The sequence below is a fragment of the Rhinopithecus roxellana genome, chromosome 6 (assembly GCF_007565055.1).
Source record: "Rhinopithecus roxellana isolate Shanxi Qingling chromosome 6, ASM756505v1, whole genome shotgun sequence".
Lineage (NCBI taxonomy): Eukaryota > Metazoa > Chordata > Mammalia > Primates > Cercopithecidae > Rhinopithecus > Rhinopithecus roxellana.
In genome coordinates, this window is record NC_044554.1 from 120754839 (window position 1) to 120772524 (window position 17686).

Here is a 17686-nt window from a genome sequence, read left to right on the forward strand (position 1 = left end):
CTTTTACCCACAATCTAGGGTTATATTTTCATTCCTTGAGAGCAAAATACTCCATAGAAGTATTTGACTAAGATATATTGTGCCTATCTGTGCCTAATGAAGCACTAACCACAGTAAATGATGAGTGGCAATTTAATCAATTCGGTTCCTTCAGTAGTCACCAAGGGCATGCAGAATGTAATTTTTTAATCTTTCACTTTTCAAATACTGCAAATGCCAAAATGAAAAGATTAAGTCTGTTATATGTAATAAATTTTCTTTTAGAATATAGAAAAAAAGTCACTTTTTAGTTTTCATCTTTTTGAAGCTGATCTCCTAGGGAAGAAAGCTCTTTGGTCTATTTTACAAATACATATGTTCCTTCAGAGAAGAGTAAGATAAATAAATGGCTACTTTGGTGCATCAAATAGTTCTAGCTTTAATTGCATAATGGTTTATTTCAGTGAACCATGGCTAAATAAAATTACCTATTAGGTTAATTAATGTGGAAGCATTCTGAGCTTGTATTGCATCCCTGTGTGTTAAATTTAGATTATGTTTTGCATTTAATCTAACTCATTTCAGTGATCTCCTCTTTCTTTGTTGTTCCTTTGGCTGGAGCTTGAATATATGTTCAGAGAATTGATCTGAGTTATAAAACTCCATTCAAAACAGAATTACCCAAATTCCTTTACATTCTTGCCCGTTGGTACCTGATTTTGAGAACAGCAGCATCAGCATGGCTTGGAAGCTTGTTAGAAATGCAGGATCTCAGGCCTCAACCCATACCCAGTAATTAGAATCTGAATTCTAAGAAGATCCCCACGTGGTTAGTATACACATTAAAGGATGAGAAGCACTGCTTCAAGTACTTTTTTTGGAAGGATACATAGGATTCGAGGAAATTTCTGATGCCAGCATGATGTCAAAAGGCAGAAAGGCAAGAGAACTAACCTGTAGTGAGTTGTGGTTCTGTTCATCTGCTTGCCTCCTGTCAGAATCAGAAACAGCTTGACACTCCCTTTTTGTCACAGCCTTCTTTCCAAAGGTTTTGACAATTTAGATGGCTCTGAATGGCTCTAAATAATTTTCTAAACTTGAGAAGAGGCCTCTTACCACTTTCAATTAGAAAATTATGTATAAGAAGGGGCAGATCTCCCCCCACCGTAATAGTCTAAGTTTGATGAGTCATTGTTCCTGCTGCACATATGGCAGTGCACAGGCAGTGCTGTGTCATGATCCCTCTAGAACTGAAACTGTCACTCTGCTTAAAGCTGTCGGTCCTAAGGAATCCCAAGCCTTTCCTAATACATGGATGAAATAAAAAACTAAAATCTAGGCAATGTTTTCTGACATTTTCATTGCACCGTATTTTAAAATATTAGAGTCTTTCTGCATTATCTGCTGAGATTGAGCCAAACATTTGCCTTGAGAATTAGGGAAGAAGGAGAACAATGTTTTATTTTTTTGATATCTTAATCTAACCAAAATTAGATTAATGTCAACTAGAGAAATAATAACCTTTAGGTCTTATTCTGCTTCCTCATGTGATATAATTATTTATTGAGTTAATTGCCATCTAGTTAACAATATCTTTTTGAGAAAATTGACTGAGTATAGTCCACTGAAAATATCATGGATCAAATGCAGATTTTTTTATTATGCATGCTGATGGATGTAATTAATCCATATTTTAATTGAAAGATATAAAGTTATCCTACACCATAAAATCCCAACAGGACTATGATGAACAGATACATACATGACAAGGCATATTAGCTGGTGCCTTTTTGACCTAACCCTATTTCATTCAGGTCTGATAATGTTGCCATATCTCCAAAACCCCTATCAGTCATTTGGATTATATTTTTAAAAGTAAAAGACCAAATCTTTGTTCTGAGAAAGGTGATGGTGGCTAATACGTTTACAAGTAAATAAATAAATTGCAGTTGTAGAAAGTATCATGGAGAGCACAGAGTTAGGGGACCTAACAGTCTGAGAGATCCAGGAGGCCTTCCCACAGAAGTAACCCTGAACTTGTCTTTCGCTGTTCTAATGGAGGAAAGTTCTTACTCCTTCCCTATGAATTCCATTTTTTTCTATGTATTACACACTCCACCCCACCATTTCCCCAAATATAGTATTTTAAATAAATCTTTTCACCTTGAATTCCTTTGCCACAGAGTATATGTATATATACATTTTCAAATACTATCATATGAAGTTTTTAATTTAATTTTTTTAATTGACAATAATTTACATATTGGGTACATAGTGATGTTTTGATACATATAATATATAGTGATAAGATCAGGGTAATTAGCCCATCCCTCATATAAACTCATATAAAACATTTATCATTTCTTTGTGTTGGAAACATTCAATATCCTAGCCATTTGAAACTATATAATATAGTATTATTGTTATAGTCTTAATAATATATATAGTATATGTTACATATAATATAGTCTTATTTTCTTGACTATAGTCATCCTGCAATGGTGTAAGACACTGGAACTTATTCCTTCCTTCTGGCCGTAATTTTGTATCTTTTAATAAATCTCTCCCTATACTTTCCTTCCCTACCCTTACCGGCCTCTAGTATCTTCTGTTCTACTTTTTACTTCTACGACATTGACTTTTTTTAGCTTCCATATATGAGTGAGAACATGCGGTGTTTAACTTTCTGTTCCTGGCTTATTTCACTTAACATAATGTCCTCCATTTCTATCTATGTTTTCACAAATGACAAGATTTCATTCTTTTTTATGGCTGAATAGTATTCATTGTGCTTGTAGACCACATTTTCTTCATACATTCATCTGTTGTTGAATACCTAGCTTCATTTCCTATCTTGGCTATTGTGAATAGCTCTGCAGTAAACATGGGGGTGCAAATGTCTCTTCAATATACTGATTTTCTTTCCTTTGGATAAATTCCCAGTAGTGGGATGGCTAGCTCATATGGTAGTTCTATTTGTAGTTTTTTGAGAAACCTCCATACAGTTCTCCATAGAACATTCCCACCAACAGTATATAAGAGTTCCCTTTTCTCCACATCCTTATCAGCATTTGTTATTTTTTTATCTTTTTCACAATGGCCATCATAATTGGAGTGAAATGTCTTTATCATGATTTTGATGAGAATTTCCCTGATGATTGGTGATGTTGAGCACCTTTTCATGTTTCTTGGCCATTTGTGTGTCTTCTTTTGGAAAATGTCTGTTCAGATCATTTGTCCCCCCCTTTTTTTTCTTTTAAAGAGACAGGGTCCTTCTTTGTCACTCAGGGTGGAGTGCAGTAGTGCAATCATAGCTCACTGCAGCTTCAATCTCCTGGGTTCCAGCAATCCTCCCACCTCAGCCTCTTGAGTCACTGAGACTACAGGTGCAGTCCCACCATGCCTGGCAAATTTTTTTTTAAATTTTTTTGTGGAGACAGTCTTGCTATGTTAGCCAGATCAGTCTGGAACTCCCTAGTTTCAAGTGATTCTCCCACCTCAGCTTCCAAACTGCTGGGATTACAGGCATCGACCATGGCCCCCGGCCTCATTGGCCCATTTTTAAATAAGATTGATTGTTTTTTCAATGTTGAGATGTTTGAGTTCCTTATATATTCTAGATATTAATCCCCTGTCATATAAGTAGTTTGCAAATATTTACTCTCATTTTGTGGGTTGTTCTTCCACTCTGTTGATTGTTTCACTCTGTTTTCCTGCACGTAGCTACATTCCTATCCCACTATATAAAAACTCAGTTTAAGTCAGTTGGAGAGAAGGATTTGAGACTTATTTCCTGTCTGTACAGAAGCTTTAAGTGTAGAAGCTTTTGGTTTGATATAATCCCATATGTTTATTTTTGCTTTTGTTGCCTGTGCTTTTGATGTCTTATTCATAAAATCTTTTCCCAGATCAATGTCCTGAAGTGTTTCCCCTATGTTTTCTTCTAGTGGTTTCATAGTTTTGGGCCTTATGTTTAAGTCTTTAATCATTTTGAGGTGATTTTGTATACTGTGAGGCGTGGAAGTCTAGTTTTGTTCTTCTGGATAAGAATATCCAGTTTTCCCAGCAGCATTGATTGAAGAGCTTGTCATTTTCCTGTGAGTGTTCTTGGCACTGTTATCAAAACACCAGGAGTTCAGCTTAGGTCCCATTTGCCTGCTGCACAGAAAGCCAATGACTGAGACAATGAGTTTTGCCAGGGAAGAAGCCTTTATTTGGGTGCTACAGCTGAAGAGACACGAGAAAAGTCTCAAATCCATCTCCCCAGCTGACTAAAATTGGGGGTTTATATAGTGGAGAAGAAATGTAGCTACATGCGGGAAAACAGGAATTAGGCAGGAATAAGGAAGAGAAGTTTCAGTTCCGTAATACTGTTGGAGTTCTGAGTGTGGGTTTCCTGAGAAACAAACTCAGATAAGACAAATATGTTTCAAGTTTTCAGACCAGGAGATCAATTTCTATGTTTATTCTTTTAAAAAGTCCATAAACATCAGTCTTATGGGAAATCATGACATATCACTTGTGATGTTAACCTTTGTCACATGGCTGAGATAGTGTTTGCCAGTTTTCTCCCTTGTAAATTTGGCGTCCACACCCACTCTCCACTCCTACTTCCTTACTATATTCTTTGGAAACAAGTCACTAAGCTCAGCTCACACAGAATAGCCAGGGGAACGAGGGTTGCATTGCTTTCGATTCATTCAGCAAATATTTTTGAGCCCTTATTATGTGCCTGACACTCTGCTATGTCCTGGGAATAAGGTGATGTCCACAACCTTGTCCCTGATCTTGTACATCTACAAGATGTCTCTAGAGGAGACACACGCCCAAAAGCCAAACGCAATTGAACATTTTTAAGTGTTATGAAGGGGACAAACTAAGAAAAGTAGGGTGAGACACTGGGGCTGGGGCTGTAAGGAGGAACTGCCTTACAGGTGGTCACTGGGAAAGACATTTTCTAAGTGGAGCTATTTGCACTGACCCCTGAATGGCAAAAAGCAATTAACCAGGTACAGCGAAGGCAAAGGGAACAACAATCTGTGCAGAGATCCTGGGATGGGAAGGAGTGTGGCAAGTTTTATGAGAGGACAGTGGAACAGCATGGCTGGAGCAGAGAAAATCTAATGTGGATACAGACGTGATGTAAATTTGGAGATAAAAGTCAGTTGCGCACAGCATGTGGAGGCTTCACTGCCTCCAGCCTCTACTGTTGATTTTAAGGAAGAAAAAAGTTCAGGGGATAATTTTAAAAATTGGATTCCTCTCCTTTTGTCAATATAGGGGCACACATGTAGGGTATGAGTAGAAAGAAAACAGATGGAAAGAAAATCCTCTGAAATCAGGATAGAACCCGGCATAATTTTGGAAACCCCTTATGTTTATAAAATTAAAGTTAACAGGTAAAATTTTCTAATGTTTATAAAATAAAAGGTAGTACTTCCAAGCATGATATAATGCTTCCCTATCTTCTAAATATAAAATAGAAACTTTTTTAAAGTTAGTAAAATAAACTGTCCTTCTTCTCCCTCCCATGATGCATATCAGCTCACCAAATTCTCTATTTTGGGAAAAAGTTAGATGGCCTTATTTAAAAAAATCACTACACATATTTTCTCCCAATTTATTTCTCAGTTCAAAACACTTTAGAGATTAAAATATCTATCTTCAAGTTTAAAATACCTACTAATTTTTGACAAAATGCAGGAAACTTCTAAGGCATATTTTATTACAGGAAAACTGCTAAAGACAGTAGTGAAAAAACAGATCATATTCAAGAGATTATTTCTATTATTTACAAATAATCATGATATATTATACTTTCTTTATTTGTTTTTCCATAACTGATTAGGATGACTTCTTCTATTACCGTGTTTTTTTGCAAGTGGAGCATAACGTAGGTCAAGATTTCACAAACTTTGTAAAGGGCCTGATGGTAAAAGTTTAGATTTTGCAGGGCATGTGGTTTCTGTAGCAACTACTTACCTTTGTCATTTCGATGAGAAAGCAGCCATACACGGTACCTAAATGAATGAGTGTGGTTGTTTTTCATTAAAGCTTATTTATAGATATTGAAATTAGAATTTCAGGTAATGTTCATATGTCACCAAATATTCTTTTGATATTTTTCAAGCATTTAAAAATGTAGAAAATTCTTAGAATGGAATATGGACTTCTGCTCTCTTTTTAGACTTTTCTTCTCTTGTCCACATAGAGCCATAACAACAGCAGTTAGCTCTCTAAAGATTCTTCAGTTTATTAGACCCTGTTTTCTCAACCTGGAATATTTCCATTCCCAGTGCCATCACTCCATAATCCAACCAGCTTGCACTTGTCTAGCCCTTTCAGGCATTAAGCATCCTTGCTAACCCTACACTCTGAGCTAAGCATGTCCTCTCATGCTGAAGGAACTGTGTAAACTGGAATACGTTCAAATTACTGTGTTTATACCATACAGATCTGCTAAACAGAAACTTTATGGAGGTTTTCCCAAAATTAACAACAGTCCTAAAGGTTTACTGACCTCACCAACAATGAGAAGTGAAGCTGAGAAAAAAAAAATTCTTAACTATTAGACATACCCCCAAACCAATGTTCATCATCATGCTAGAGGAAAGTCTAAGTTATCTCTACATTCTCGTTACAGAAAATGTTACTATAGAATTGTCATAAGAAGAATTAATCAAAGATTATACAGCCAAAATTGTAGAAAGAAATGTATTAGAGAGATTTATCAGATAAGGATAAATGTGAGATAGTTAATTTTACATTGTTTTCCTGAATGTCAGATTCTTTGTTGCATTTGTTACCTTTTAAAATTTTATGATTTCTTTTGACTGATTTGCTCATTGTAAATGCACTTCTATGGCCAATTTTTAGTTATAGTTTTATAATCTTTTTAATAACAAAAGCTCCCAGATTATGTAAGTTTCAATCCTAAAAGATTGTCTGTCTCTGGTTGTACAGACAACAAATTGTCAATTCTGCTTAAAATTTGGTTTTAAATTGTGATGAAAAAAATCTTTCATATACCTGAGACATAAATTAAATCGGGAAATGTTTAGTTCAAAAAAATTGAAGAATGTGTGAGCCTCGGTGGGTGTTTATATATTACCTTACTGGGTAACTAATCCTAAAATAAGAGTTTGAGCATACTGCATCCTGTGACACCTTTGATTGTAAGCTTTTGTGACCAGTTCTTATTCTTGAAAAATTTAGACTGAGTGGGTGATAATTACATAATTATTCAAATTCTCGAAAGAAGGAACAAAGGAGACATTTCCTGATATAAGATTATGTATCATAAATTATAGTGCTTAAGTGGATGAATTTTTTTTTCTCAGTAAACCATTCAGTGCAGTCAATTTAATCCATCGAGAGAGGGAGCGTGGGGCTAATGGAGGGTAGAAAGAGGTGGGGGGGAAAGCAGACACTAGTTCCTTCATATTAAATTGAAGAGCTCTTATTGCTGTATGGCAATAAGGTAGTCCAGTAATAAGGAATTCTGTTATATTCATATGTTGATATGTTTTATACATGTACTTTTTTATTTTCTTTTACAATTTATCTCTTTTTGTGAGTCCTTTAACTGTAATTCCCTCAGCTGCTTTAGTACATCCTCAAGCATCTTTGAAAAAGATGATGTCATAGGAAACATCCACTAGAAATGAAAATCCAAGTCTTAGCCAGCTAAGCAGATAAGAGCCTATAAAAATGCTACATCATTCCATTCCAGCTGAATAGAATTGCAGCATAGATTTGTCTTTTAATCGTTCTAAGTAACATATTATGGAGATGATATAGACTAAACACAAGTAGTGCTAAAATAAATTCTATAAGTAGTTCTGGCAATGTAATAGTTACTTTCCTAGCCAGCCTAGCTGTGTACATAATGGGGGTGGCTATGGCTTCTGCTAAGGCTCTTCACACTCCGAGCTGCAGCTTATGGTGGGAAAAATGAAGGCCAAAAAGTAGAGAGCAGAGAGGATACGCTGAGTGTAAAAAAGGAAGATGCAGGTAGCTATTTAAGATCCAAGGTATTTTATTGTGTAAACTTAAATAAGAAGAAAATAGTCTTAGAAAAGAATTCCTGACAGAAAAAATTGGAAAGCCACCATACTGAAAATTTAAGTAGACTTAACCAGACATCTGAAGCCCTAATATTTATAAGCACATCATTGTGTTTTAATATCCTAATAAAATAATTCTCTTGATACCTATGTTGTCTTTCAAATCTAAAATGAAAACATCTTGTGTAAAAACCCATCTACCTAGAACACTGGTTTGAAATTATTTACTACTTAAATAAAATTACATCCTATGATGTAAAATGGCATTTGTTTGTTTTTAGTCATCTTAACACTGTATATTATTGGTATTTACTTTGAATAAGAATCATGTGGTACAATAGGGAAGCAATTTCTGCAAATACATCATTTCTTTAATTCAAAACACTGTTTATATACAACTGTGATAACAACTAGAGTAGCTTTAGAGAAGTAGGTCACTTGATCTTAACCCCTAGGTTTCTGAAATAAAGACTCAAGGGTTTGCTTGCCCTAAATTGAGTATGGGGGTGCAGCAGTGGAAGAAGTGTCCCAATATAATATGTTCATGGTTTTATTAGAATACTTGCAGGAAACATAAACCCATTCAAATACAGCCAATGTAAAAATCTGGAGAATTTCCAGGAGGTAGAGAGTTCTAAAAAACAAAAGAAAACAAAACAAAACTGGATCATCTGAACATCTAAGCCTGCAGAAGTCAAGAACTAAGTCAGTTCAGGGGACTTCATCTGCAGGAATGTGTAGCCATTCATGCTACTTCCCTGACACTAATGTGACTTAGCCATCTACATATGCTAGTTTCTTACCATACTGCCCTATTCTCCAGAGGGGCAGAAGTATCTAAGTGGCTCCCTGTCCATACTATGGATTGGTTATTCCTGTTGGGCTAGGTGCAAGATGCAGTGGTCTGGGAGGCAAGGCCTTTTGATTTACTGGACTAACTTGCTAGGTGGGAACTGTGAGATTGGCAGGTCAAGCTGTGAAAGAATGTCGAGCATAGTAGATGGCTGATATATTGAGTAAGGGCTTAATCCATAAGCTCATAAGGGGAGCAATTCTGTCTGCTGAAAGATCCATGAAAGGCGTCACAGAGGAGATGCATTTAAACAGGATTATAGTGGTTGAGTTGGAATTCGCTATCAAGAGCAAATAGGCAAAGAAGGAGGGTACTCTAGGTAGTGAAGCAATTTGAGTAAAATGGTATAGGTTTATGCTTGGCACTCAGGTACATCAGTCTGGCTCAGCGATTCTCACTGTAGCTGCCCTGAATCATCTGAGCAGCCCATGTGGATGCCTGGGCTCCAACCTAGATAAATTGAAACAGGATCTCTGGGGTTTGTGGTCAGAGATATGCAGTTTCTTAACCTTCTCCAGATGATTCTAATGCAAAGAGGATTGAGAACCACTGAATGTCTAGAGACTACAATACTTTATGAGTTTGTGAAATATAGTTGGAAAAGGATGTTTGAACATGACTGTGAGGACTCATATATCAAGCTAAGGACTTAACTGTATTCTGTAAGTAATAGCACTAGAATGCACTATTTTATTGGTTTCCACTCTTTTCTGAGCCCAGTATAGTTGCATCTATTTAGAGTTCTTTCAGGGCAGTAGATGGGGGCAGGAGAAGTGAGTGGGTTATGGGATCTAGGTGTACGTCACCTAGATAGCTCATGGTGCTCATTAAAAATACTGTTTATCAAGTAACTCCATTAAAAATGGGCAAAAGACATGAACAGGCATTCTCAAAAGAAGACATACAAGCAGCCAACAAACATACTAAAAAATGCTCCACATCACTAATCATCAGAGAAATGCAAATCAAAACCACAGTAAGATACTATCTCACACCAGTCAGAATGGTTATTATTAAAAAGTCAAAAAACAACAGATGCTGGCAAGGCTACAGAGAAAAGGGAATGCTCATACACTGTTGATGAGAATGTATAATAAATTAGTTCAGCCACCATGGAAAGCAATTTGGAGATTTCTCAAAGAACTTAAAACAGAACTATCATACAACCCAGCAATCTCATAACTAGGTATATATCTGAAAGAAAACAAATCATTCTAAAAAAAAAAAAAAGATACATGCACTCACGTATTCACCACAGCACTATTCACAATAGCAGTGACATGGACTCAACTTAGGTGCCCATCAACAATGGACTGGAGAAAGAAAATGTGATACATACATACCATGGAATACCATGCAGCCATGAAAAAGAATGAAATAGTGTTGTTTGCAGCAACATGGATGCAGCTGGAGGGCATTATGCTAAGTGAATTAACACAGGAACAGGAAACCAAATACTGCATGTTATCATTCATAAGTGGGAGCTAAACATCAGGTACTCATAGCATAAAAATGACAATAGAAACTAGAGACTACTAGAAGGAGGAGGAAGGAAGGGAGACAAGGGTTGACAAACTGTTGGGTATTATGTATGCTCAGTACCTGGATGATGGGATCATTCATACCTCAGACCTCAGAATCACACAATATACCCATGTAACTGCACGTGTACCTCTGAATCTAAAAAGTTAGAAGGAAAAAGAAAACTGTTTACCCACTGCTTCTCTTCTGTAGGAGTGGATATTCTAATTCCAGATTTAGTTTTCCTAAGCTGAATGTATTGAAGTTTTGTAATGATTCTTTCTTCTCTCTTTAGGGGAGTAGGTTGCATCTTTGTTGAAATGATCCAAGGAGTTGCTGCTTTTCCAGGAATGAAAGACATTCAGGATCAACTTGAACGAATATTTCTGGTAAGTCCTTTACAGAGTATTTCTGAGAAAAAATGGTTTCTAATTAGTCACTTAATGACAAATTTTACAGCAGTCTGTGGAAAATAATTTAAAACAAATTTATTGTCACATTTGGTTCTAACATATTTTGGACCTTTGAAAAAGCAGGAAATCAGTTAAGAATTATGTTTTTATACTACTGTACATGAATAACAAGTCAAAGTGGTAAGAAGGAACAGGGCGGGAGAGGCAATATAGAGAAAGTAATGGGTTAAAAATGAAGGCTCTGATAGAAGAATTCCAAATAATTAATATAGATACTCCCTCCCCTTCATGTAGGTGGAGCTTAACTCACCTTGACTGTGAGCTTTGATTACTTTCTTCCATAAAGCAGAGCACGGACAGTGGGAAGACGGTGACTTTACAATAGAGACACCAGTTAAACAGTACTTCAGTCAGGTTTTCCAAGGCTGTCATCATCAAAGATAAGTCATGTTAGTGGGGTGTACCCTTGATATGATGTGTTGATAATGGCACCTCACCTCTGTGGTCTTCCTCCCCAAACCATAGCCCCAGTTAAATCGTAAAAAATACATCACACGAGCCAAAACTGACAGACATTCTACAAAATACATGACTAGTAGTCTTCAAAACTGTCAAAGTCATCAAAAACAAGGAAAGTTTGAGAAACTGTCATAAATCACAGGAGGCTAGGGGAGACATGACAACTCAATGTAATGTGGTCTCCTGGATGAAATACTTGAAAGGAAAAACATTATTAAGTATGTTGTTCAGTTAATATCAGTGTACCAATGTTAGTTTCTTAGCTGTGACAAATGTACCATATTATGTAAGATTTTCACTAGAGAGGGAAACTGGGCGAGGGGTATACATGAGCTCTCTGTATTATGTTTTGTAACTTTTCTGTAAATTTAAAACTATTCTAAAATTAAAAGCTTATTTAAACTTTTGAAAATCTGCAAAAAGTAAGTGTTCTGGAGCCAGACTATCTGGACTTATCACCCTTCTCTTGTCATTTTTTAGCCATGGGACTTTCAGCAAGGGGCTTATTAGTTCTCTGAGCTTTAGTTTTCTCATGGGTGAAATGAGGGATAATAATAGCACCTTCTTCATAGGTGGCTTTGAAGAATAATTGACTAATATATAAGTTCTTTTAGGACTCTGCTTGGCACATAGTAAATACTTTACATATATATAAATCATTGTTATTTTTATTACATCATTTTATACCAAACACTTTTATTCAGTAGAGTTTCCACATTAGCTAATATTCATATAAACCTGTAATTTAAAACGTGAAATCAGAGTTAGACAAATTAAGTGCAACATTAAAATATAGCTATCATATTAAGAATAAAATCTGCAGTAGAACGTAGTGATACAAACTGAGGTTCCATCACTATTGCGTTCACCTTAATGTCAGCAATAAAATGGTAAGAAAAGAAGACTGGAAACTAGGAAATTAAAGCACATCTGATTCCTCTATGCAGCAGCCTGTATCCCTGTGGGTCGCTGTGCGCTAACAACAAATGGACAATCAACAAAGTCCCTAACATAGAAACCGTCCTCACAGTGTTGTCCTGTTGGTTTTGTTCTTTCAGAAACCGTCTGTATCCACTTCCTTTCAATTTTATTTTATTCGATATCTATAAATTCCCAACAAATGTTAACATGATTATAAAAATAGTGTATCTTTATAATGGAAAATTCCTACAGTGTCAAAATGAATAAAAGCTGAAAAATCACCCTTTGTCCTGCTATCCAGAGACAACCATGTCTAGTATTTGGACATATACCTTCTATAGAGTTTTTCTACACATATTTGAAACGATTGAATTATATTTTGTTTATGCTTTTGGAACCAGCTATTTTCACTAAACAATTTGTAATTAGCACCTTTCAATCAAAAAATAAATTCAGAAACCTATCATCATTCTTAATGACTGGGGAGTGTTGTATGGATGAGACATTATTTACTTAACCAGCCCAATAATTTTCTTAAAAATATAAACTTTTCCATATATTTTGTATTGACAAAAATGGCCTAGAAGGAACTTTAATGGGCTGTAGTTTATATACATTTTTATGCAAAAACATATCTCCAAATATTTAGCATTTTTATTTACATAAAGCTCATGTATAATAATAATAGTAGTATCACTAAATTTTATGCTGATAATTTTCTAAACTTTAGACTCCACTTTTCACTCTCTGATAGCTGTTGAACAATAATTATGTAGCTTGTCAAATTACTGATTTCTGGTAGAATTATTACTATACTGTATTTGAAAGCAGAAAACTTTAAAAAGGGAATTGTACTGAAAGACATAGCTCCACTTATATATTACTTTAGGTTGAATTATAAAGGAAAAGAAATTGTTATATAAGTGAGATATACAGCAACAGAACAAAAAAGTGAGTTTCATAAAAGCATAATTTATTGACATAGTTTAGTCAAAGCTTTCATTTAAAATCTTTGTTTAACAGAAATAATTTCCATTGGGTAATGTCTTATTGGATTACTTCCTGTGTGAAATTTTTGCTATTATTTCTTAATATTATGGCATTAGTTTCCTAATTTTATGGGTATTCGGAGACCTTTGAGCTATGCCTAGGCTTTTAATAAGTCAGAGATATAAATCATTTTAAATTTCCCATGGGATTATTGATACACTAAACTACCGTTGCTCTTGTTGGAGCACAGAGACCCACAAATGCAGATAAGCATCATGATTTATGGCAATAATGCTTTCATTTACTGTAGTTATTTTACACATCTAATGCCTCTTACAATAAAATGTCCTTTGATAATTAGGAAATGAAGATCATCGTCTGTGTAAAATTACTGCTGTAGAATTAAATGATGCTCCGTTTTGCCCTGAAGAATTAGATGAAGCCAGATAAAGAGAAATCTAAAGAATTCTTTTGACATTATATGTTATCATTTTAAATATTTTATTTTCTCTACTGAATTGTTTAAATTTGCAAGTATTAGCTATATTATCACACAAGTAGACTCTCTCAAGACTGGTGTGATCCTTGGAGGAGGAAATTTTATAAACCCAGTATGGTTAAATCACTGAGAAAAAATAAATGCTTTTCCTCTGTGACCTTTTATGTCTAATCTTGGGGGGAATGACTATTAAATAGTGATTAAATCCACTTTAACAGGCCTCTAATATAAACTGCCAGAGACTCTTTTCTAAAGTGGCAATTGGATATCTGGCCTCTGGTAAAGCATTGCCAAGGAGATAATCAACTTTGAAAAGTCATGAAACATGGGATTATTTGGTTTGTTTTGTGTTTTAATACGAGGATTAAGTTCATTCATTTGCCTGTGAACTGTACATAGAAAGGTGGTTAATAACTTTGAAGCACAAAATTAATAGCGTGTTACCCAAGACAGCTAATATAATTAGCTCCCACACACTGAGTCTTTATAAAATATGTGAAAAGAAATAAAGATCGGTTAGTAAAAGTCTTTATGTTTTTCTTTCTAAGGTTCTTTTTTCCCTATTCTCTTTTTTTCTTCCTTTGGTTGAAGGGAGCAGTTCACAATTTTAACAAGTTCAATGAATTCATTTCTGGAACATAATAACCATGTTCATATATATAAGGTGAGCTGGGATATGCTACAATCTGAAATTTCACCATTAAATCATTTTCCTTGACATTGTGATATGCAAGAAAGGAAGGAAGATGATGGAATTTTGATAAATTATATTCAAGACATTTTGAATTGGCAGGTAAATAGGCACCTAATTCTCCAAGCAGTAACTCTGCTCTTAGGTGGAAAGAGTATTTATTTTCACTTCTTTAGCATTATCCGGTTTTTAATATGGCACGGTGTATTCTATTCACCTCCATTAGTTGTAGAATACGCAGCAAATGCATTCATCCAGGTGAATATATATTCAGAGTGACAAAATCACAACTAATAAAAATTTTGTATTCTAAACATATTATTCTGAATTGAAAAAGAAGGGTACTTGGTGCAATCCTGGGAATGTGTGTCTCTCTCACTTCAAAACAGCTGAACAAATGGCAGGGAATGCTTGCACAGCTGTCTGAAACCTTTGGCAGATGCTTCTGGGTCTCTGTGGCTCATGGCCCATTGTGTAACAGTCACGACAAAGGAGCTGGCATGATTCTGTTTCTCAGATCTGTTCTTTTTCTCTCTGTCTTTGAATGTTGGTAACCCTGACAAATCACACCTTTCCTCGTCTCCTGGGTCTCCTGGCTTACAATGAAATTTCATCCACTGGTTTTGAAAGTATTGTACATTATTTGATTGGTGCGATTGTTAAAATATTCCTCTTCATCAATATATGCCATTCAGAATTTGAGTGAGTGCGTGTGTGTGTGTAATGATCCACTTGCAACTTTGAATGCTACTATAGTACTCAGTCTGGCTTTTGAGTCGGATTATTCCTTAAGCCACTGCACTTTGCATTAAACTGACTGTGGAGATAGTTTACAGATTCAGTTCCTGTCCTTGTTTCCTCCACATGGCTCTGATTCCAGGATCTTTAGAACTGGAACCATAATCCTACAGCTTCATGATTGGTTAGGAAAGACTTATAGAATGTAAGGGAAAGCTGATACCACCTCCTTGATGGTTATTACCATTCAGGTGGATGTATTGTAACAGCCACATGGTTAGGATGGAATATTGCTATCACAGATTTGTATCATCATTACCATTACTGGATTTGCTTTAGGTCATTTCTGCCATACTACTTCAGCAGTTACTCTGCAGCACTAGGTACAATGAAGACATAAAAGAATTATGTGTCATGATGTCAGCCTGGAGTAATGACCATAAAAATCAAGGCAGGTGGGCAAGGCATACTTTAGGAATGGAGTCATGAATAATTGCTGAGCAATTGATCAGCAGATGTGAGACCCAGCAATAACAGTGGATTCTCTATTAGTTAAAATACTGAACTCTAAGTGTTAAATGTTGTGCTCTAATCCGAGGTTTTTGTTTTCTGCCCCCTCCCACCCACTGCCCCAGCAAGCCACCTTTTCAAATTGGATAGTAGTTTCTGCATTGTAAAGGAGGAAGTTAAACTAAGTGATTTCAATATTGTCTTGTAGCTCGAACCATTTTTTATTTTTTAAAAATGCTTGATGTTACTGTATTATGTGTAAGTTATGGGTGTTTAAAGAAAAATTACTAAGAAAATTTTTGTTAGGCATTAAAGAAAGTATAAGATTTGAAATGAAAATGAAGGGGAAAAGGAGACATCAGGCAGTAGTATAGGAGTGGGTGGAAGGTGAGTTGAATGTTCAAGACTGCACTTTGATAGTTTAGTATTTTTAAATCTCATTTTATCCATAATGTAGTAAAACAGTATAACAGGAGAGTAATGTAAGAGCATATTAACAAAAATAATATAGTACAGTGTGGTAGTATGTGCCTGTGATCCCAGGAAGTTGAGGTGGGAGGATCACTTAGCCCAGGAGTTCAAGGCTGCAGTGAGCTATGATTATGCCACTGCACTCCAGCCTGGGCGACAGAGTGAGAACCCGTCTCTAAAAAAGAAAAATGTGATAAAATGATAAATTCAACTATATAAATACTGGCAGAAGTAGAGAATTAAATAACACCTGTTGAGGTGAAGAATATTGAAAATATTAAGCTACAATTTTTAAATTAGTTTCAGAAAAACAAATAAGTACAATAGATTATAATACTCTACCTCCCACCCTGGAACAAGTACCTCTTAATTTGTACTTGTTTCCTTCAAGCCTATAGGCATAGTCATTTACATGGTGAAAAATCTTTTCAGAGAATCAACTGTATTTAAGTAAAAGAAAAGTATGAGAAAAAATCACCACTGAGATATAACCAACATTAAACATTTTTGTATTCCCTTTTCTAGATTTTCACAATTGAGTTCATAATAAATTTATGGTTTTGTTTTTAGCTTCTCTTTAACATGAAATAGAGAGCCATTTCCAAGTCATTAATATATACTTGAAAATGTTATTTTAATTATACTATAATACCTTACAAATGTACCCAAATAATAGAGAAACTCAAACATTTCTCTATTACTAGATAATTTGCTTGCAGTTTTTATGCTACAGTAAGCATTGCATATTTTTGCACCATGTAATTATTCGATTATTCAGCAAGATTATTAGGCATCTTATGTGACAGTCACTGTGACTATGGTGGTGAACCAACAAACATAGCCCCTACTTGCTTCAAAAATACGGTCAGCTGAGCTACATTTGAATAGCTTCCAGGAAATCAGGTCAGAAAGATGTTGCAAAACTATTGTTACACATCTTGGATATAAATGATGAGAAAGGGGAAAGGGTCAAAGATAACTTAAAAGTTTCAAATCTGGGGAACTAAGTGATTAGCGAGGTCATTGAAAATAGTGGGAACATTGAAAAGGAGTACCACTGGAGGGAGAGGAAGAAGAGAGCTCAGGGTACTGGACTTTATGTGATAGCGGGTGACCTCAGATGGACATGTCCAGTATATAACTCGTACACAGCAAAATCAGGAAGATGCATGGGAATCAAGGAGCCATTCACCCAAAAGAGACAAAGTTGGCTCCCACATCATATTAGTTCTTGAATCATGAGAAGACAGAAGGAAATGCTGTGGACTACTGCCTACGCTGTAGGGGATGTTCATGTTTTGGGGGATTGGAGGGTTAGACCAGGGGAGAATCAGTGCAGTGACACAAATCAAGGGAGGGGTGACCAGAAGAGAAATAAAGCATAAGAACGGAAAAGAAAATCACTCCCTGGAACAAGATAATCCATCAGCTCAGGTCTGTTCAGTGGGTAGAGGTGGTGGGTTATAAAGCCAGAGCCCTTCCTTGCTTGTTCCCAACGTGTTCTGCACACTGCTC

General features: G+C 35.6%; 1 protein-coding gene across 2 annotated transcripts in view; it reads left to right on the forward strand.

Annotated features, from left to right (window-relative positions):
- Positions 1–17686, forward strand: part of CDK14 (cyclin dependent kinase 14) — a 598852-nt gene that overhangs the window by 369535 nt on the left and 211631 nt on the right. For both annotated transcript variants that reach the window (XM_010354653.2, XM_030932371.1), the window contains one exon: positions 10715–10808. In XM_010354653.2, coding sequence (XP_010352955.1) covers positions 10715–10808 — 94 coding nt within the window. The remainder of the gene's footprint in view (positions 1–10714; positions 10809–17686) is intronic.